At 39.2% G+C, this 22,444-nt stretch overlaps 1 protein-coding gene across 1 annotated transcript in view; it reads right to left on the bottom strand.

Annotated features, from left to right (window-relative positions):
* Nucleotides 1-2,288: 2,288 nt before the first annotated feature.
* The window catches only part of DOCK8 (dedicator of cytokinesis 8), an 86,785-nt gene continuing 66,629 nt past the window's right edge, over nucleotides 2,289-22,444 (bottom strand). The window contains exons 34-48 of the mRNA XM_030466881.1: nucleotides 20,809-20,905; nucleotides 19,417-19,551; nucleotides 17,442-17,594; nucleotides 16,170-16,328; nucleotides 15,329-15,429; nucleotides 14,878-15,070; nucleotides 9,881-10,024; nucleotides 8,836-8,967; nucleotides 7,924-8,058; nucleotides 7,325-7,414; nucleotides 6,674-6,910; nucleotides 5,865-6,008; nucleotides 4,190-4,296; nucleotides 3,205-3,372; nucleotides 2,289-2,551 (exon numbers count right to left, since the gene is read on the bottom strand). Of these exons, the coding sequence (XP_030322741.1) occupies nucleotides 2,488-2,551; nucleotides 3,205-3,372; nucleotides 4,190-4,296; nucleotides 5,865-6,008; nucleotides 6,674-6,910; nucleotides 7,325-7,414; nucleotides 7,924-8,058; nucleotides 8,836-8,967; nucleotides 9,881-10,024; nucleotides 14,878-15,070; nucleotides 15,329-15,429; nucleotides 16,170-16,328; nucleotides 17,442-17,594; nucleotides 19,417-19,551; nucleotides 20,809-20,905 (2,059 nt within the window). The 3' untranslated portion in view covers nucleotides 2,289-2,487. The remainder of the gene's footprint in view (nucleotides 2,552-3,204; nucleotides 3,373-4,189; nucleotides 4,297-5,864; nucleotides 6,009-6,673; nucleotides 6,911-7,324; nucleotides 7,415-7,923; nucleotides 8,059-8,835; nucleotides 8,968-9,880; nucleotides 10,025-14,877; nucleotides 15,071-15,328; nucleotides 15,430-16,169; nucleotides 16,329-17,441; nucleotides 17,595-19,416; nucleotides 19,552-20,808; nucleotides 20,906-22,444) is intronic.

Raw genomic sequence — 22,444 nt, 5'->3', positions numbered from 1 at the left:
CAAAGCAACTTGAATACAAAAGAAGCCACTCCATGGAGGCATCTTTTGCTTTGAACTTTTTATACTACTTTCTTATATACTTTGGATATAAGCATTCACTTTGCATTCACTTCAAAATCACAGAGTACTTATTCCTTATTATTTTATTTAACAATACTATGAATGAGAAGGAAATGCCAAATGCTGTGCAAGTACAGGGCTTCTTTCAGCTATTTCCACATCTCATCTTGTTTCATCATCCCTGTGAACCTTCTACATAGTACATTAAAAATCTTACTTGATCAGATATCAGTGAAGTGCTGGGAAAATCCCAAGTTTCAAATGGCAAGACAATGACCATAAAAAGTCAAAACACTTCCACTAAAAGCAGAAGCCTTAATATCCCTTATGCTTTCCGAGCAAAGAGGTATTACATTTAGAAACATATGGTTACATAGAAACATCAGGTCTGACAAAGTTCATCGTATTTTTCTAAAATTAAGGTCAAAGGAAATATTAATCCCACGATTTAATTTAGCATTGAATTTTGTGTTTGGGCAAATGGGATTGGTTCCTTTAAGCTGCATTGAACTACAATTTCCAAAACACTGAAAAGGTTGTCCCCCAGCCAGGAGCAAGGTGTTCCTTTAGGAAGTGCACGGTCTGCAGTGCCCTTGCAGAACCGATATGGGGCTCTGGAGGAGGGCCTGGCATGAGCAAGTTGAGGGCTCACAAAGGTCAGAAGCATCACCAAGGTCAACTCGCCTCAGGCTGGCCATCAGAACTGACCCTGACAAGAAAATCGATGGGTCATTGTGGTAGGGGACTCCCTGCAGGGGTGCAGGCGACTGAATTATGTAGACTGTACCCACTTCATAGGGAAGTAAATTTCCCACCCTGCTGAGGCCTTCGGACTACTACCCACTTTTGGTCTTCCAGGTGGGTAGCAATGATGCGGTATCAAGATCAATAAAAGGAATCAAGAGAGATTTCAGGGCTCTGGAGAAACTAGTTAAGGGATCTGGTATGCAAGCTGTGTTCACTCTGCTGTCCCACTTGAGGTGAGAAATGGTGATACACATTGGAACAACAAAAATACAGAGCCCACTAATAGTTTAGTAGCCATGAAAGTGTCTGGGAATGGTCAAGTACCAAAAATGAAAACTAATTGCCTGACTCCCTCTCTGAAATGCTTATATACCAATGCAGAGTATGGGGAATAAGCAGGAGGAGTTAGAGATCTGCATTAAGTCGCATGGATATGATGTAATTGCAGTCACTGAAACGTGGTGGGACAGCTCCCATGACTGGAATGCTGTCATGGATGGCTATGCACTGTGGAGGGAAGGAAGTAATACCCAGAGATTCTTTCATGGATCTTTGTTTCAAAATGAAAATATTACATGGTAAGCATGGGCACAATACAAATTGTGGCTTTGCCATTGCCTCACCAAATGACTTCTGAAGTCCTAATATCTCTTCTGCTTTCTCTGAACATCCCCACCTGAGAAATGGTAATATATTTCCTGACTTCAGAGAAGTGCTGGAAAGATTATTTAGTAAAATATTTGCTCAGGGTTCAGAAAATACTAAGCATTAGGTATTATAAATTATGTGCTCATTTCTATTATGCTGCAGTAAAGCCTGAGTGAAGTGTTTTGTAGGAAATCCTCAATGCGTGCTTCTGCAGTTAATTTTGAATAAGGTTATCTACATAAGAGCACTGTATAGTAAAAGAATCACTCATAGTTTGGAATCTTTTTAAACTACTATGTATTAGCTCTGCTAAAAATCACGCTGATTATTAAGAAATTCAACTGCATATCAGGCATCAGTCCCTACACTTAGAAAATATTAAAAAAATCTATAAAATTATATATTGCTACTTCTTGCTTTTTAAGCTTTGGTTGAGAAGACTTGTGCAGAATGCTTCCTACACTTAAGGATCACGACAGAAACTGATGCCAGAAACTGACTGAGGAAGTTCTTCTTTCCGCCAGATCCGGTTCAGCAGACATAGAGCAGAGGACCATTTCCCTCCTCATTGTGACAGTATTTAAGCATGTCAACTTGCAGGAAGTGATCCACTGCCAAAAGCACATGGGTGAATGCTGTCTTTGGAAAAGGACCATAGATATAGTTTGTCAGTGTCCCTTACACACACGTATTATTTGGATTCACATAACACCTCAAACTAGCTACAGACACAGAGTCGTGTGTCTCTTAGCTACTGGTGACTTAGCTTATGCCACTGACCACTCTAATGGTCCATGCCCCTGCATGATGTGATTATTTTACAATATGTGCGAAAGTATCTAAAAAGTATCCCCTTTCTTCTCAATGTCCCATGAGAAGTGATCCCCCTGTAATCATTCAGTGATCTTTTTGCACACTGTCCAGAAAGAGCACATGCTGTCTTGTCAGAGATTTCTGAGTTCATAGGTGTTGAATACCACTTCACTTCTGGCTTGCAGCTTGAAGCTCTTCCTTGGCTGGAGCAGTTGGTCCCTAGGTGCTTTGTGAAGAAGTCTGAGCATCGTACCTCCTAAAACTGTGGTTACGAAAAGATTCCCTGCAGTGAAATAGATACATAAATAAAGTTGGCAAATGAAAAAGAATCCAAGAAATACCTGCCTTGTGAAAAGGAGAAGCTAGCAAATCACCAGCTAAATTGTGTTATGTCGTTAACAGGTCAGAGGCATATTTGTTCTTGCACTCCCATCCCACACTGGACACAATGGCTTTGTGAGCAAGCATATATTCACAATTAAACAACATCAGTTAAGACTTCTGTTTCAGTTACGGGAATTTACCGAATTATGTTACCTGAGAGTGAAAGGATCACTCTTACTTCATGCTGCCAAACACCACATGGTGCTAAGTGTTCAAACCAAACATGTACCTGTTCTATCTCCTTCCTGGCTTCAAATATTGAAGAAATGGCAAGATGTTTCCAACATCTTTTCACTGGTGCAAAGGGGAAGTCTTCTTTCAGAATTATATCATTAAAGTGTCAGAAACCCACTACCCCAAGAATGAGTAGCTTGTGATACTGATTTCAGTAGAAGTCAGCTCCAGTAGAAGTCAGCAGACTTCTTTAATCAGGTATGAAGTTGGCAGTGTATATTATTTCCTGTTTCTAGCTAAAAGTAGAAATAACTTCATTTCTTGCAAAAATGACATCTATTTGTATATCTACAATATATAACCCTGCCTTAACTGTACCTTGTGCTAGGCACTTTGACCACTGGTTTGTACAGCTCTGGGATCCTCCTCTCGATCATGGGCCTAAGGTTCTCCTTCAGTTTCCCATAGTTCTTTCTGAGCTCTTGCTGGTATTCCCGCTGGTCAGCAGTAATAAGGTGCTTGTTTTTCTCCACTGCTTCACCACACCTAGGTAGAAGAAAAAAAAGGCATGACATGTATCATCTACTTCTATGAAACTCATTAACTTGGTATTAGGTAATCTGAATGAATGGCTAAGCATCTAGCTTCTCTGGTCCAAAATTATAACGAATAATTATAATGAAACCTCCTTTCCAAGTACACAAATTGAGATGAAGGCATTAGGAATGGATAAAGGAGCTAATAAAAAAACCTATTTAATGACAGCAGAACACTGACCTACCTGTCTACTTGCTGTAAATAGATTCAGTGACAATAGCAGAGAGCGGGAGGTGTATAAGGCTAATTTTTATTTAACTCAAACTTTTATTTCGGCAATTACTCTTTGTTAGGACTAAGGAAATGAGTATCATACTATATGAGTATGCTTGTTAAGATTTACAAGCGTATCTAAAGCAAAGGCCATAGTTGTCTGCTACTACCAAGGTGCCTCCTTGGCTGATAGGATCAAATGTCTCCTTATGAACAACTTCCTACATAAAAATGTCATTTTAATAAAAATAAAACAAGGATATAGTCTGAAATGCTTGATTTATGTAAAATGTCAAAACAAATTAAATGAAAGATCTTAATTTCTACATAATTAGTTTGAAGTGTTAAAGTTTGGTCTGATTTGGGAACAGTGCCTACCAAAGCAGTGATCATGAAGTAGGTATAGGAAGTCTGGATCAAGTGTCTGAAGTGTGAGAAGCCAGGATTCATTATGTTAATTTGAATCATTAATTACACATTTATATTATCATTGCATTATTGCCATTATTGGCTTTATTGGTGCAATTCAGCATTTTAACTTTGTTTTACTGACCTCAGTATAAACTCTTTGAAGCACAACCTCAGCTTGTTGTGATGTCGATAAAGCTTGGGGTCTGTTGGAATCTCAGCCAAGAACACTTGTGCTACCTCTAGCGGTCCCTTAATGGAATAACACAGAAAAATGTCAAAAACACCTGCTAGAACTGAAAACGGACAACACCGAATCACAGAATCATCAGAGTTGGAAGGGACCTCAGGAGATCTTCTCGTCCAACTCTCCCACTAGAGCAGGATCACCTAGAGCACATTACCCAGGATTGCATCCAGGCGGGTTTTGAGTATCTACAGAGAAGGGGACTCCACAACCTTGCTGGGCATCTTGTTCCGCTGCCTTGTCACCCTCACAGCAGAAAAGTTTTTTCTTAAGCTTAAATGGAACTTCCTGTGCTCCAGCTTGTTCCTGTTGCCCCTCATCCTGTCACTGGGAATTACTGAGAAGAGTCTGGTTCCATATTGCTTGCACCCACCCTTTATATACCCGTAGACATCAACAAGGTCTCCCCTCATCTCCTCCCCAGGCTGAAGAGTCCCAGCTCTCTCAGCTTTTCCTCATAAGAGATGCTCCAATCCACCAGTCACCTCTGTTGCCCTCTGATGGTCTCTCTCCAGTAGTTCCCTGCCTCTCTTGAACTGGGGAGACCAGAACTGGACACAGTATTCCAGCTGTGGCCACCCCAGGGCAGAGTAGAGAGGGAAACACGAATACATTTGTTTAAGCTGTTTGTTATTTCATGAGTGGAATTCTGAAAAAAAAAAATGAAACTGTGCACAGTCACTATAACAGAATGGCTTTTTATCACCTTCCCAGCCACCTCTGTGATTTCCTCTTTGATAAGCAGAGTTTTTGCCCATCATATTTTATCCTCACCTGCCTTTATTTCCCTTTGAAAGACACATAAAAGCGAATAGATAAATTTTTCTCAGCACAGAAGAGCTGGGATATCTCTACTGCAAAACCTGAGTACACAGGAGAAACACCTCTTCCATCTGTGGCAATACAAGATCTGAGAGATTTTAGTAAGCCCAGCACAGAAAAGGATCACTTTTTCCAGAGCTTACAAGAATGTGCTACTTCAGATGAAAGGCTTTGGTTGATAAAGAAGCTGGAGAAACAGAGTATATGAGCTTCTAGCAAACAACCCAGGTTCTGTGAAATTATAGATAACGCCAAGTTTTCCCTCGGTTGTGTCTTCATTATTTTATTTTTTCAATTGCCTTTTTTTGTTAGCAGGCATATTTGTAATTATTGCATCTCAACTTTCTTTTGGAGCTCTCAGGTCTTGACTTCATGGATTTTCGACAATACTGTGAATTTGTGGTTGTGTCCCAGCAGAATTATTGTTATTATTGTTATTATTCCCATTCCCCAAGGATATACCTGGAGTGAACAAAATATCTGAGATGGCTATTGTTCTAAAAATGGAAAATCCATGAATGCATTCACAATGCTTCTGTAATTTTATGCATCTACAACCAAGACAGCGAGCATACTTAATGAAAAATATACAATAAAAAAAAAAAAAAAAAAAAAAAAAAAAAAAAAAAAAGCCCATTGTGACTAAATATGTCTGATGTGCTTCTTCCAGCACAAAAGGTAAGGGTGAGAAAGAAAGAGCAATGAGAAAAGCATGCAGAAAATCTGAATCTGACTTCTTTGAATCTCTTACCTGATTTACAGTGGCTCCAACTGAGCCCTGCAAAACCATCTGGAGCATTTTGGCATCTGGTGGTTCTTGGTTGGTGGCTGCAGTTAGTTCCTGTGTTTTTTTCTGCATATCTTCAATAGCAACTTCAATTGGGGTTAAAATAAACTAATGAAAATGAAGGAAAAGATGTGTCATTACCTGTATCCATGCATGCAGTTGACCTTTCTAAATCTGACAATACAACTATCTTTCTCCCATGCTAAAAGCAGTAGCTCTGAAACCCAGGAACACTGTTTAATCTAAATGTCACCTAGGTAGATACTGAATCTGATCCAAAGCTTTTCAACATCTTATAATTTTCAAGAATAGGATGGAACTGACAGGTGGAATCAACACCCTGCTTGCATAAATTCATAATTATTCTAAGTTACTGACCCTATGTCTGAAATGGTTTGGCACTTTCTACTTTATGAAACTTGCCTGCCTCTAAAACCATCGTTAAGCCCCATTTACTTCTTTGTCTGGACTTCATCATCTGGAAGCACATACTTAAATAGAGCTCCACATATCCTTACACATGCTCCACACAGCATTACAACCACGAGGTCAAAAGAAGAATATATACTTAAGAAAAATATATACTTGGTATCCTCTCTTTTCCCTGGTAAACACCCATCCTGCTTTTGTCTACTCATCCCTAATTACGAGAGCAACATATCTGAGAAATTAATCCTTATTTTATTTCTGTCAAGCACAGAATTTTAACATCTCCCCACCCAGAGATTCCTTTAGCCCCTGAGAAATTAGTTATGCCCTCAGAACTCAATTACCTCTTCTTTTTGGATGACATTGATTCTGGTTTTGATGTAGGGGAAAGCATGCATTGTGGTTAGGATGGTATTCCTTTTGTATTGCTCACTAAGCTCTCCTCTGGGGCGCCCATCCAGGGTGAAAGGCGTAGTGTACATGAACCGATTGAGGTTGAAGTTCTTCTCGTAATAAGTTACCCTGTCTTTCATCTCATAATCATCAAAATATGGCTCCACAAAAGTAATTTGTATGTATGCCTGACAAAAGAGGGAAGAAGCATTACATAACCTTACAACCCATTAAGTTTGAAAGGAATGGCATATGTGAAATATCCCATAGTTCACTTTGGCTAAGGATGGTCTTGAAGAGCCCAGAGCTGCTAATTCTTCAAGGTTCCTTCTTCAGAGCTGACAAAACTTGCCTCTGGGAAGGGCACAACTTAACCCTGGGCAACAGGGACCAGAGATCAGAACTTTTCATTTCCACACTCTGACAAGCCTACTAAACTAAGCATTTCACAGAGGCTTTGAAGACACTCCTAGGCAGAGACGTACAAGCAAGCTGGTGGGTTTTTTAGGTGGCTTAATGTTTGAGCATAAAGGTTTAAAGGGGAACCCCCTCTCTTCTGTTCTGTGCCAAAGAATCGACAGTCTCAGTAGTACTTTCCCTACCTTATTGGGATCCAGCTTTCTTTTATCTACAGGAGCAGAGTCCTTAATCACCTCCACAGCATCCTCTCCAAAACATTGGCCATAAAATACCTGGGAAGGGAACAGAATTACAAGAGAGTGTTTTTAGTCCTTAATACAGTGCTAATGATCTATATGCCTCTAGAAGAAAGGGATAACTGTGGCAGTTTCTGGGCTCTGTACTGCTTCATGAATGATAACTGGCCAAAGTAAGACATCTTCCAACAAAAATCAGTGTGAGTTACTCACTAAAAAAGCAGAACTTGATTTAAAGTGATACGAAGAGACCACTGCAGTTCTATGAAAAAGCTGAAAAGATGCCAAAGCAAATATCTGGCATGCTCAAATCAAATAATTCAATCCATTATAGGCTTTCCCATAAGAGACATGGCCCCAAAAGAATGGATCACTTTCATCATTATGCTGTAAAAAGGGCTACAATGCAAATTAAATTATCTATGGTACAAATCAGTTTGTTACTGATTTTCATAAAGCAGTGATACTATTAGAAGCATGTGGGTTCATTAAAAAGTTTAATATAATGTTGGAGATCATATTAATACATGTTGTTTTTTCTTTACCTCTAATCTGTGAGAAATCTCAGGAAGTTTGGTAATTGCAGGCTCCTTATAAACAAATTCCTGTTCATCCAGATCCCCAAATTTTGATCCATAGAAACCAACACGGAAGTAAGTTCCAAACATTCTCTTTTGACCCTAATTGATAAAAAGGAAGTGGAAATTTACCATTACTTATTTTTTTAAGTCAGAGTAGTAGTAGTACTTTTTTCCCTATTGATGTAAAAAAACCCACTCCTCCTACATTTGCCCTGTTTCACAGCCTTGTATGAACTATGTATCATGAGTGCTGATGGAATACAAGCATATATTTATATGTAAGCATACGAATTAAGGGGACACTTGATGGAAATCTAAGTTAAATTTAAAGCTAATCATGAGGCAGATTTTGCAAAAAACAAAACAAAACAAAACCAAAAAACCACCTTTTTTTAAATTCTACTGGATACACATTAACAAAACTAAAAATTTTCAATGAAATTGGTAAGAATTTGAAACTGACTAGACTCAGCAATAAGGGTCTCCTGAAGAAAAAGAAGGAAAGGGGCAGTTTTAATGCCCCTTTGCATTTGCATTTCTTCTGCTTTATAAGAGAAAATACTAGTTAATTGACAATAAACTTATTCTTAAATAGATGTGGCCAGGTGAAATAATCCATGTTCCTATTCTATGCTTGACTTGTTCAGCTATTCTTTAACTCTAAACTAGTTCTGTATTAATCTCTGCTTTTTCATACAGTGAGAACAAGGCCTTTTTTCACTTCCCTTTGAAGAAAGGTCAAAGCAGACGGGAGCTTTTGTTTGAAAAAGGGAACGGATCTACTTCACATAAACAGTTTCATTACCAACAGTCTTACACAAACAGTTCAACCCAGCACTGTGTTGGGTTGCTATCTGTGCCTTGACACTTGAGTACCTTATTAATAATGCTGTCAAAGGCCTTCTGTAGCTTGCTGTGTGTCAGGGTAAGCTTCCTAAAGTCTCGATGTGCTTCCAGTATGGGGATAACAATTTTGTACACCTCATTCACAGTTTCATACAACCCCGCCTTGGGAGAAAACAAACAAAAAGAAGTAAAAAGATAGAAGAAAAGAAATGAGTCCTCATACACTCTGAAAAGAAACTAGGTCTGCATTAATGGCCTGGATGAAAAGGGGATTTATGGGACTCATATTTTAATCCATTACGATCCTTTCTACAAACTAGTAATAGTAAATAGATAGTTTTGAGCTGCAAACAGCAAAATTAATCTCATTTGAATCTCTGATCTGCCGGACTCTCAAGCTCAAATTCCTGTATAAAGTACATGGTTTCTTCTTAGGGGCTAGAAGATCTAGAAATGCAGGTAAGCAGAAGTGAATGGATTTGTTTAGCACATGGTTCAGGGACACAGGAGCTGCATCTGGAGAAATGGAACTCAGATGGTATCTTCAGAGATGCTAAATCATATATTCTCTTTAGCCTCTACAGCTGTGTGATGAGCTACTTGAGTATTAACATCATGACTCTTTACCTTGCAGCTGTAGATTGTGAGGCTGCTGCTTGTTGTATGCAGTGTAAAAGCACAGGAATAGTTCTCACATTCTTCCTGAAGTCTATAGTTTAAGCAGATCTACTTCTTATATGTAGATGCAAATGCAGATGCAAATAAAAACAAAAAGACTTATCTAAGGTCTGAAACAATAATTTTCTGCTGATGCTGCTTGTAGTCTGCACAGGTAGAGATGGATATAGGGCTGAGCTAGGCTAACTGAGAAGCCTGGCTTAGCCAACCTGGCTGAAGCAGGGCTGGATCAGCCATAAGTCATGTCTCTGCCTCTTGCTGTTTGCAGTGGGACAGATCTGTGGAGTCTGGTTTAGCAGTAAGACTTTTTTTTTTTTCTCATGTGCTGGGAAAATAAACTACGGATCTGGCCCAGACATCCGCACTCCGTTTCTCAGTGATTTTGGTCCTCACTCACCGTGCTGAACAGCTCTACTGCTTGTTCCAGCAGCCCTACCAGGCCACTTTCAGAGAAATACCTCCCAGAACATATGCCATCTTCATCTGGGGACAAAACATCATCTGAAACAGCAGATTCCTCCAGCACATTGGGTGAAATGTTCTGAAATAAAGCAGAACAGAGAAATCAGAAACCTGTCAGCTGTCTATCATAAAGATAGAGGCAGAAGCAGTTTCAACAGATTTATATAATAGGGCTACACAAGTGTAGACAGTTAAATTCCATTTAGAAGTGAATGTAACATCATAAATCTCTGCAGACAGCAGATCGGGAGTTTTGCTACAAGAATCATAAACTTTCTTGCCTTAGGTTTAAAAGGCAGACTCCTGGGGGTCACAAAGCAGGCTGCCCAGCACCTGGATTTCCACGGAGCTGCAATGAGCTCAATCTCCCATGTCACAGGAGCCAACACCAAGGTGCCTTTCCTGCTGCTGGTGCCTGAAGGTGGGCAATTCTAAGCTGTGCCTCAGACCCCCTTCCACCTGCTTGAAGAAGCTGAACGTTCAAGTTTTTAATTTGACTTTTGCAAGCAGAGAAGTATGACACAGACATAAAACCTAAAAACCACAACAATTGAATTCTGCTTCTCATTCCAGCCTCTGCCATATTACACTTTGATCCCACAGAATTTACTAGGTTTCTTGTAAAAATATTATTGATCTTATTATTGATATTATTGATCTTAAATAAAAACAGATAAACAACACAGCGGCAGTCACTCCGAGATTCTACTGACATAAAATGTCTAGAATTCTTCAGGACCCCTTTCAATAAATGACACTGGTTGAAGTCAACATTAAAAAAATAAGATACATAGAAATACATGTAAATGAACATTATAATATGTGTACACAAAGTATGGAACTAGCATATGTAACTTTCAACAGCTGCAGAAATACAAAGCCTTGATTTGCTAGCAGTGGGAAGGAGTTAAATTAGTGTCATAGTGTGTCATATCAGCAGACACTGGCAATGACAGCTTGTCTGAGTTCAGGATAGATGCCAGTTGGCCAGCCTGTCTTAAAGACACCTTTATAAAATGGCAGAGACACTGAGGGCTGTTACTATTAATCATATTTCAGATAAAGAATTGGCAACACGTATCACTAGCACCATGGGACTTTCCTCCTTGGGTTTTGTGCATGTATTTATTTTCCATGAGTGAAATTTACTTTATGCTGACATCACAGTGCCTAGCATGCACATCACCTCAACACCAAGCACAAAGCTCAGGTCAGCATTCACAGAAGTTAAGAATATGTCTGAATTTCAGCCAGAGGGAAACTGCAGGTTGGCTTATCACATGCATGCCACTTTTTACCTCTCAGTCTCATGAAGATGGTGACTTCAAGCAGAGTTAGCCTCCCTGGTACGTACTTAGGACACCTCACACAACCCGAGCTGCAGCTCAGTTTCTGGTTTTCAATTTTCTATCAGTAGGACTGCTACCTCCAACACCCCCCCTCTCTTTTTTTTTTTTTTTTTTTTTTTAGAAAAAGGAAAAGAGTTCAGGGAGTGATTTATTTTTACAAAAGTAAAGTATTTAAACCTATAATAACTAATGTCAGGCATGTTTTTCCATGTTTTACAGACTACACAGTCCAGTACGAAAGAGCCTTCATGATGGATTCCTGGTGTTTGCATGATCTTTTGCAAAGTGGATGCACCTCACCCACCTTTTGACTTGATCTACCTTTTATACTGAAGACTTTCATATGTCCCTTATATAAAAAAGGCAATACACAAGTTAAACAAGTTACCATGTATATCATCAGCAATTATTTTGGATTTCACAAACCTCGTTTTCTTTTAAGGGGAAAAATATTTGTGTAAACTCAAGGAGCTTTACTTGATCCCCAGCCTTTACCATCACGTTAGATATGGCTAAGGTAGCCTGCAATCTAGATCCCTAATACAAGAGTGGCATTAGGCCATTCCTGAGCCCAGGCTTATTAGCTGTGTGTCTCAGCAGGTAGACACACACACACTAAGTCCTTGTCTGTGGTAACATAAAGTGGCTTTAAAGCCAGTCCATATGCTGCTCCTACTCTAAGCCTGTCTTATCACTTGCAAAGAGGATTTGGTGTAAACACAAATTAACTTCACAATTTTCACTGAAAGTGATCACATTCTAATTTTCAGTGATAGTTTTGATTGCACAGAGGGAAGCATATGCAGTCCTGTCTGGCACACTGTAACAAAACCTGTTACACTACTGAAAGTTAGTTTTCTGAATGCTATCAGCCACTACAGAAGACCTATGTCAACTGATTTAATCCTGTGCTGCCTAATTTTATTCCTCTGTAAAAAGAAGATAACACTTCTTATACCCACTATTATCACCCACAATTCTACAAGTAAAGGTGTATCACCAATATTAGTTTATTTCATATCTGAGATGAATATAGGACAAGATTTAGTGAATGAGATCGGGAACTCCAGGTAAGACTGAGGCAGTCTGAGTGGTGTTTCTGCCTTTTAACAAGCTCATCTGAAGAAGACCTTCACAGGTGTTATAAAATGTAAACCTGTTTGAATGGGAGCTCTTATCGTGAAAGACTTTGTAAAAATGCGAAGTTATTATTACAGTTAATTATTGTTATTGAGCAAACTGAAATTCAAAATTATGCTGTCAGATAAAGAGTTGTGCAACTGAGTTTCTGGTCATTAGGCATTTCATTACCTCTCTTCTATGGAGCAATTTTTCCTTTGGCAAACACAGGCATTTTGATGAGAGAGATTGATTCACTGCTTTTAAACTTAAGTTTTTGCTTGCCTAGTGCCTTCTAGAGTAGACTTCAGTTCTCTAAAATAACTGGAAACAAACCAAAAGTGGTTCAATTACATTCACATTTACTGTTCTGAAGCGAAAAAAAGCCACAGGAGGTATGATTATTTACTTTTCTGAACAGAAAATAAAAATTCTGGTGGAATGGTTATATAAAGACAGGATGAGTGTTGCACCTACTACTGTTAGCCATTTCAAAATCCCCTGGACCATAAAACGTGCTTCTCAATCCTGTAAAAGAGCTAAGCAAGTGGTATTCAGGTAGTGAATACTGAGTTGTTACACATTTTAGAAAACTGAGGAAGTTTCAGAGAAGGAAATATGCTTTGAGGCCCACATTTTTTTAAAAGTAAACAAGATGAGCAGATAGTAGTAGGTTTATCAGTCCACATCCGGGATAGAGTGGGGAAAATACAGATACAAAATTCTACTAAAGAAAAATTAAGGGTATTGTAATTAATCAGAATCAACACCAGATTATTGAAATTTGATACTTTAGAAGAGATTACAATTTCATAAAGGCAATAATACCTAAATAGTAGATGTCTATAAAACATCTGAGTTGAATCTGCAAAATATTTCCACTAATAAGTTGGATAGATTCATAATCATTGCATCAAACACTGTACATACACTATACTGGTCTTAGAGAATAATGATAAAGGAGGAATCATCAACTCATTGGAATATTTAAGTGGTCAGCCATTTCTAATTTTAATAATCTTTGAAAAAAAAAAACCAACAGTAAAATAACTTGATTTGCACAGAAAGCCAGATCAGATAAGGGTATCCAAAACTGCATAACTAAGTATAAATATTGGCATTCCAAAATGTTTAACACTAAAAACAAAGAGTTAAGCTTCCATCTACATGATGTAGAAAAAAATAGTGGAAAAAGAAACCCAAGTAAACCCTCTGGGAAAGATCAATGTATTACCGAGTAAAAAAGCACATCAATGCCAAAAGAATCAGCAGAATCTTTAGACAGAGAAACTGAGAGACACTTCCCAGGCTTAAAGAAGTTGACAAATTTTTACTTGACATTGATGTGACTGTATATAGACTATGGTGATGGTGTCATTCATAAACCAAAAGGGTGTTGGTTAGTAAATGGAGGACAGTCGAAGTATTGGAGAATACGCCCAAAATAACTGAGTAGCTCCAATTACCTAGATTATGAGAAGTAAGTTTGAAAGATCCATTTGTCACAGTTGATACGTGCCATGGTTTTAGAGAGTAGCTCTGTGACAGATGCTCTGTTATTCCACACTACCCTCCCCTCCCAAGTGAAGATGAAGAGGGGAACAAGAGGGAGAGACTTTAAGGATGGAATTAAAAACAGGGGTGGGTTTAGTAAGGTAGTAATAGCAAATTACAAATTTATATAAAAATATGAAGCTTGCCCTTCTCAGCTGATATTTACTTCTGAACCAGAAAAGTCAGCGCTGGACTGGGCATCAGATTGGGGTGCCTAAGTCCAAGGTCTCAGTGACAGATCACAACTGTCTTAGAGAAACCAAGCCAGTTCATCTTGATAGTCCATCTTGAGAAGATAGAAGGCAACTTGTCTTGGTGAATGATGTTCTCCAGTGAGGAAAGGGGGGGACAGCAGGAGCAGTAGCCAGGCCTTAACCCAGCTAACACACCAGCTAGAGAAGCCTCCAGTGGGCTCTCTTGGGACCCATTTTATACTGACCACCATGGGAAGGAATATTGTGATTGGTCCATTTGGGTCACCTGAGCCATCCTCTCCTCCCCATTTTAATGGGGAGCAGGGGCTCAGCTGCTTCCCACTATAACCCCACATCAACAGGCTGGCTGTTGCTGGTGGTGTCCCAGGCAGGTTTTTTTCTCTCCTGGTCCTCTCAGCCAGGACAATAAGCAATATAGCTCTAGGAAGAGGCATGTGATAATAGAGGGGTTCTACTTAGTAAACAAGAGATTACAGCATGCAGCTGCTGGAAATAGAAGCTAGAGACAGACAGGAACTAAAAGTACCAATTTTCATCAGTAAGAATAAATCATTGAACAAGAGTGATGATGGATACTCTACCATTTTAGCTTTTCTTTCCCATGCTTGCATTTCTACTCAACACAAGAAGAAATGCACACATGGGAACGGGCTGTCACAGCCTTATGCTGCCACATCTGGTGTGCCTCTTCTTACCTGAAAGGTGATACTGCCCACTGGGAGGTAGTTTCTATCTTCGAGCATGCTGAGGTACTCTGCCACCAGTGCTGCAGCATGGACCAGACACATGGCTGCTTCTGTGTAGCATTTCCTCTTGGTGTGCTTCTCTGCCATGTTCTGCAGCCAAGTCAGCCTCAAGTCAGGAGACGTCTGATATCCTTTGGCAATTCTAACAACACAGGGGAGAAAGAAGATGTAAACAATAACTCCTCAAATAACAGAAAGAATCTTTGTGACTCTCTGCTGGGCTGGATGGAAGGAGACATCCCTGTCTTTATTCTGTATAATCCACTAAGTGCAGTGCAAAATAAGCCAGTATACAGGTTTAGGCATGACACAGAGGGGCTATGAGGAGAGTATAACTGCTGAATGCAAGATTTTTTTGGGTTCTTCAGTACCATCCTTCCATCCAAGTCTATAGATTCACCTGTACATGAGATCCATTAGCATCTCCGGATCTTCCTGAAACTCCCTCATTTTCACAGTATCTGACAGAATGCTGTTCAGGTTGCACAGCAGCTCCTCTACCTGCAGTAACACAGAGATCAATATGCATTTCTCAGTTGTTTTTTTTTATTCTAGAAGAAGAACAGCATCTGCATCACATGATGTTCCTCTCTTTTAGTCCCTTTTACCCACAGAAAAGTCAGGATGATGAATTTTTACAAGATACATATTTCCATCTCTATTCAGTGCAGCAAAGATTGCTGACACAGCTAATCTTGTACACACAATTAATCAAACTGAGCTGTAATTCTTTTATCAGATTATCCCTGAATGAAAAAAAACCAAAAACCTATGTGACAATGCTCAGCTTTAATTAATCTGTGATCTGAAAACAAAGCAGATATTTTTGTAAGTCCTCAGCACAAGCTGAGATAGTGTAGGCATTATGGCAAAGTGTCTAGATGGTTTTCTGAAATGTATTTCATTATTGCTACTGCTGCCTTATGAACTGAAAAAGGGGGAGAAGTTTCCATCATGCTACTTGTCTGAAAATACAATGAATCAAAGTCCTTCTTGGAAAACTGTTGCAGGCTATAGCTCCTGCTGGTGTCTAGAAGAAAGTTATACACAAACATAATGGATAATTCTTCTGTAATGCACTTTAAGTGGAACTAGGGAATTATGTCCTACACTTCTGCCCTGCTTATTGTTGTGTTAGAAATAAACTCATGCAATAATCCCTGCATCCTTATTTTCATTGCTGTGGAAGATGAAGGACTTTCCTATGTAGAAGCTCCTGATAAAGTCATAAAAGATTTGACCTGAATAGGAAACAGAGTTGCCTGCATATCCACATCTTCTTCTGCATAGGCTAGAATGGTTCGTAAGGATCGTCGAAGGAATTCCTCATTAAACTCAGGTGATTTGCCAACCAGAGAGGCTAGTGACATGGTCACCTGCATCTTCACTCTTGCAAAATTCTTGAAGAAGAAAAAATAAAACATTAGACAATGACGGCTGCACTGCGCTGTACACATCAGTTCACACAGCTCTGTCTACTGTATAATCCAAGCCCACATCCTCCTGCCCACACTGAGTGCATTAGAGCCACGGCTCACATGGGTGGACTCTGGTGCACCAAAGCCAGTCCTCTTTTACTTAGTTAAGCCCAAGTTCCCTAATTCTGACATGCCTGTATTTTGGTGCAGAATGTACCTTGGAATGCATGTGCTTGCTTGAGACAAGGGGAAGTCAGAAGCACATCTTTCCAGCTCTGCACAGACCAGTGGGTGTGTAGATCACGCCACCCAGAGGAGAAGAAAAGGAAGCAGGACTGGGAAAATGTTTTGGGAACAGCTCTGGGAGGTCTAAAGCCTCCGAGGGTTTCACATGATGATAAACTACTCCTTGCTGATCATGGTGTCTCAGAGGCACACATTTTTCTCCTGCAAAGCCAACACTTCTTACATCTTTAAGGCTTTTAAAGTATCGATGAAGGAAGAAAGTTCTGTGTAAGATAAGATGCTGTCCAAAACGTTAATGCGTGTCCTTTCATGCTGGGACACTGTGAACCTATATGCATAGCATATGTATTTTGCTCCTTTTGTTTAATAAGAATCAGAGCCTAAACCTGAGAATTTTTAACCCATTCCAGAGAATCTACAGAATTCCCATCACTACAAGCATAGAGCAATTCTACCAAGGTTGTAACTGCATTAGAATAGAACTAGTCTAAGTTTAAGTAGTTGTGACACAGGAGTGAAAAAACCAACAAATGTAACAAAATTAATAGTATTGCTTATGCATTGCATAGTCCCTGCTATCAGAGACTGGTCCCCAGTCTCAGTGCTGGTCCATTTGAAGATGTATTCACAGATGCTGCAAGAAAAATCACATTCTCCTAAACAAAGTAATGAACAATAATTAAAATTACTCTACCTCTACACTTCTAGCACTTCTGTCTCAAATGTGCGAAAGAGCTGACATGTGACTATCAGTAGATGTATTCCACCTGCTACCACAACTTCAGTTTTAGTTTCAGTAAGTCACAAAAAAAGGTGGTACGAAACATATGGCAGTTCTCAAGGCCTTACACTGGTAGAGCTGAAGCTGTATCTCATGAGGAGATAAAGAGTGGCACAGGCTTGAGTCCGTGTGATATCTATGCTGCTGCTGCAGTGATGGAGAACTCTTTGACACAGGTCTGCACACTGTTCAACCTCCTCTTCAAAAAGGAAATCTCCAAACTGAGGGTGATAGAGAAGAAAAAGTTTATTGCTCTGGTTTCTGGCAGTTAGCTTAGCAAACAAAAATCACAGGATTGTGACAAAAAATAGTTTGCAAAACTATGTTTTGAGGTTTTGTTGGTTTTTTTGTTTTGTTGGGGGGTTTTTTGTTTGTTTTTTGGTTGGTTAGGCTGTTTTGTTTTTTCTGGATTTAAGATTCCTGTGATTCATAAGGTTCAATTTTAAAGCCTAAGAGAAGTCCTGTGTTAGAAAAAGAGCAGTAGAAAGAGAAGGAATAAAATAATTCCTGAGTCCCATGGTTCCAGGAGCTTTTGAAAACACCATTTACTGCAAATACTTAAAAGAGCTGCTATTTTGAGAATACATTGATAAAATATGCAAACACTTCCTTAAACAGAAGAGAAATTACTATCTTTTTACAACAATGCCCTACCCTTTCCCAGCTGTGTTCTTCCTCCTGTGGTGTGCCACAAAACTTGCAGTGCCCAGCATTCACTGCCCTCCTTTACAGTATCTCCACACTGCTTATAGTAGACAATAAACTCAGGGGCCAGGACAACCATCTTAAGAAACTCACCATAGACAGAGGCACCACCCCTGTATATACGTATATGGGACGTATATAAAGGTCCTGATAAAGGTGTGTGAACAGAACACAGGATACTATTTCTCATTTGCAGGCCCATTTCCCAGTTCTCAACCTTTCTTCACCTCAGTATCTCACTGTTTTATGTCTAACTTCTATTACAAGCCTGCTGGCAGAGAGTTCTATCATTTTTATTTGTAAAATAACATCTGTATACCTACACTGCAATAGAAACAATTGGAATTATTGCTTCATAAAATACAGAACCGAGTCAGCTTAACTAGAAGATCTATTTCAATGAGAATAACAATTGCTTCACAAAATTCATTACTGGAGTTGGAAGTTACCCTTTCAAACATAAAGGACAATGAAAACATAATTACGAGTTTCATAACTACTCAGATATTTACCCTGTAATACTACCCTGTTTTGCCAGCCAATCTGCATTTAACACCAGATAGGCATTAATTGGACAGGTCTATCCTGTTTGTTATTTGTGTTTTAAAATTGCTTAGGTGAAAAAATATTTAATGGATTTCTCCTTTATGAACCTGCTCTTATTTGCAGGAAAATAAATCTTAACCAGGTAATAGAGAGTCCTAATGAGACACTGACTCCATTATAACCCATTTGATAAAAATGTTGGCTTAAATTCTGTTTTCATATACATTTTGAAGATTATTTTTTATTATTGTGGATACAGAAATGAAAGAGAGATTAGGATTTGCCTTAGCTTAGGCAAAAGGAAGATGAGATCTACCAGCATCTTAGAATCTATCTAGAATTTTACAGCCTATCTTAGAAGTAGAAGCCTAGAATGACCCTCCTGATCTCTGATGAGTTCATTACCTTTCTCTGCTGCCCAGCTGGTGGGAAATTAGTCCTGATAAAATAATACAAATTTGACTTTAGGAAATCAGCCTAATTCCCAGCACAGAGATTCCTAATGTATTTGAAATATAATGAGTGGATTTTTTTACATTTTTGTTAGTAAATCTTCTGTATTCAAGAACACACTGCTAAAACGTCAAGATTATTCAGATTCAGTTATTCCATGTTGTCATCAATGAAATAACCTCTCAATTTACATATGCAAAGCATATTTAATGAACGCCAAGGGAATAGAGTTAAGTAAATTCACACAACTCTGCTCTAGAAATGCTCCTCCTGATTGGAAGCCTGAAATTGGAATAACTTGATTGGAAGCATGGAAACAGAAATATGTCAAGAGTGTACCTTAGCAATGAGTGCTCTGAGAGTTGCAAAGCAGTGAGTCAGGTAAGTGGTGCTCTGATCACAGCCAAGGGAATTTACCAGGACCTTCAAAACACCTCCCAAAAGATTGTCTCTGCACTCTGCTGCAAAACTTGCCTACACGTGGAGGAGAAAACCAACAATAATTGCGTGAGGTAATTAGCAATGAAGTGGCACATATGAACTGAAGTTCTGCTCTCCTGACAATGAGTCATATCCAGGAGTTTGGAGGTTGCAATTTTTTCATTTAACATCTACTTCAGAGGAATTTCAAAATATTTTTGTAGTGATCAGGAAAACAAAAGGAAATATGTCCCCAAAATATCTCAATATCTGTGGATCCTCCAAAGCATTTTAAGCTCAGCCAGCTTCTGCGGTGACTCTGGAAGCCTTGAAGCCTACACTTGTGCAATCCTTCATACACCTCAAGATCAGGGAGTGATCCTCTGGTTGGCAGGTACCATCCTTCTCCTTGCCTTCTCATGTTCTGATTTCCTAGGCTAAATAGGCATGCTGGTATGCTCTCATTAAACCCATAACCCAAACAGTGGAGAAACTAGATGCTATGAGTGGTGTCATGTGAAAATAATGAACAGTACTACAGGAGCATAATAGTTAATTCTTTTTCACTAACATTCATTCAAGAAAGAAGTTTTCTCTTTACTATGTATGAATATACATGTTGCTCCAACACTCGTATTCCCATACCCATGAATTTGGAGTGAACCTTTTAATGCAGGAGAACAAGTTAAGCAGAGTCAATGATCATGGTTCCACTGCTTTTAAAATACCTCTGAAATTTTATAATATCTGACCCCTAGAACATAAGGAAGTTGTGCTCATTACATTGTTCTAAGGAGTATATCTATTTTCAGAAAAGCTCCACGCAGGTGGAAGTTACTTTTCTGAACTGAGCACACTGTGGGAGTCAAAGTTAAATCCTTGTGTCTCAGTATCATACATGCAAGTATGCCTAATGGCCACCCAGCAGTCCAGTTCCAAATTACTGGTATCTAGCATAAATGAAGATTTTTCTTCCCTCATCCACTCCAAACTCCAGGATAATAGTAGACACAGTGGAACAGGCTTTCCACAGTATCTACTGAAGACAAAGCAGTGTATTTCTCTTTCATTCACAGTAGTGCAATGCTCTACAGTAGAAGGGGCCAGTGGCAGCAGCGTGAGGAAGGCAGCTGCCAATTAATCTTCGGATTAATTAATTATTTTTCTTCCCCCTTCCAGACTATACAAGTTTACAGATCTTTAATTAAAACATTTTGCACTGCCTGAGACACAAAAGGAAAAATTAATCTTGCTTCCACTGGCTTCTGAGGGAGCAGGGGTTGGTACAAAGCCAGCTCTGCTGTTTCCCACCTGGATAATGTTCTCTTGCATATCAAGAATAATCAGGTTAGCTTCAGTTGCCAGGTTTCCACTGATCAGAGCTTCTTGATCTAGCTCAGCTTTTGTCCTGAAAAAAAGAAGTTTTAATTAAGCATGCAGAAAGTACCCTAAGAATTAGACAGTCTGCTGTTTAAAGAAAGTCAAAATGCAAAAAATACCATTCTGAACAATTCCATAAGAGAAAATAATTAAATGTTTCTTCAGAACTAAAGAGTCAAATGAAGACAGCTGGAATTGCAGAAGTCCCAAAAGGGACACCTGAAAACTAGGCTTCTGGATGGTTCTGATAGATGTTTCTCCTTCCTTAATAGCAGTCTGTAATGGCCACTCTGCCCTCAGTATCATGGTTCATTTCAATAAGCTATGCAGTAATTTCATGATGCACTGCCTGTAGCAGGACACTAAAACTCAAATGAAATAAAGGCAACTCATCCAATTGTTCCAGAAAAAAAGCAAAAATAGCAGGCTTGGGCACAGGTGAAATTGCTTCATTGCCATAGCAATGTTTAATGTAGGTAGTGTTTAATGTAGGCAATTTAGAACATTGATTCTTGAGACTGTTGACAACCTAAGACAGTGTGTCCAACAGCTGCAGGGTCAATACAGTAGTGCCCCAGGGCATTTAAGAGAGGTCTGAAACATTTCTAAAAGACAGAAGGTGGTGGTAATGCAATGCATGATACCCTCCTGGTTGAGACATAAGGACAAGGCCTGGGACACATCTCATCTGCAGCTAAATGCTCTAACCATAGGTGCAGGTTCTAACAAAAGTGTGTTATCAGAGATCTCTTCTGTGCCAGAAACACAAAGAGGAGGTCTGCTCTGACTTGAGCCAAAGTTCCTAAGGGCCATTTCGGTAGCTGGACCAGCACCCTTACAATCACAGTTCTGAGAAACTACAAAATCTGTGGCTTTTCTGCTGTACCTTTGCTGCTCAGGAGAGTTTTACCCCAAAAGAAAAACAGAAAAGAGCCATCCTTTTGAGCCCAATCAGATAATTCTCAGGAGGGCTAAGGAAGGAATCTTTCAATCTAGCACAGAAGGTGGAAGGACTAGTTTTTAAAAGTATGGTTAAATTTCAAATTAACAATCTTATGTTTAACAGCAAATGTGATAATCATGGATGGGTACTAGGCTACAACAATGTAGCAGCTGCATAGCAGAAGCCAGTGTTATCAATTCCAGTTCACACATGGTGAAGGATATCATGGGAGCTCACACTGTCTCTGCTGGACAGTGGACTGCTTAGATACTTGAAATTCAAGCAGGCATCTATGGACAAACGACACACCTTCTTTAGGAAAACCAGAAGTTCCAGGATTATTGAAACTTAGCACGTACTATATGAAAATGCTGCTAGTAACACAAATGACTCCTGTTTACATTTTCTGTAAACATAGATGCTGACTTGTCTATTGCTCTACAGTGCTGGTAAGGTGAAACATCCTGAGACATCCTAACTTAAAATCTGCAATAAGAAAAATATTTGCTACAGAAATATTTTCCCTTACTCCTGCTGGTAACCATTCTCAATTTTAACATTGCATGTCAAACCCAGCTCAACTGATTTCATGTGTCAAAGCTCTTACCACAGTACTGTATATAG

Source organism: Calypte anna, chromosome Z (assembly GCF_003957555.1).
Source record: "Calypte anna isolate BGI_N300 chromosome Z, bCalAnn1_v1.p, whole genome shotgun sequence".
NCBI lineage: Eukaryota > Metazoa > Chordata > Aves > Apodiformes > Trochilidae > Calypte > Calypte anna.
The sequence above is the reverse complement of the archived record's forward strand: the minus strand, read 5'-3'. Positions and strand labels throughout refer to the sequence as shown.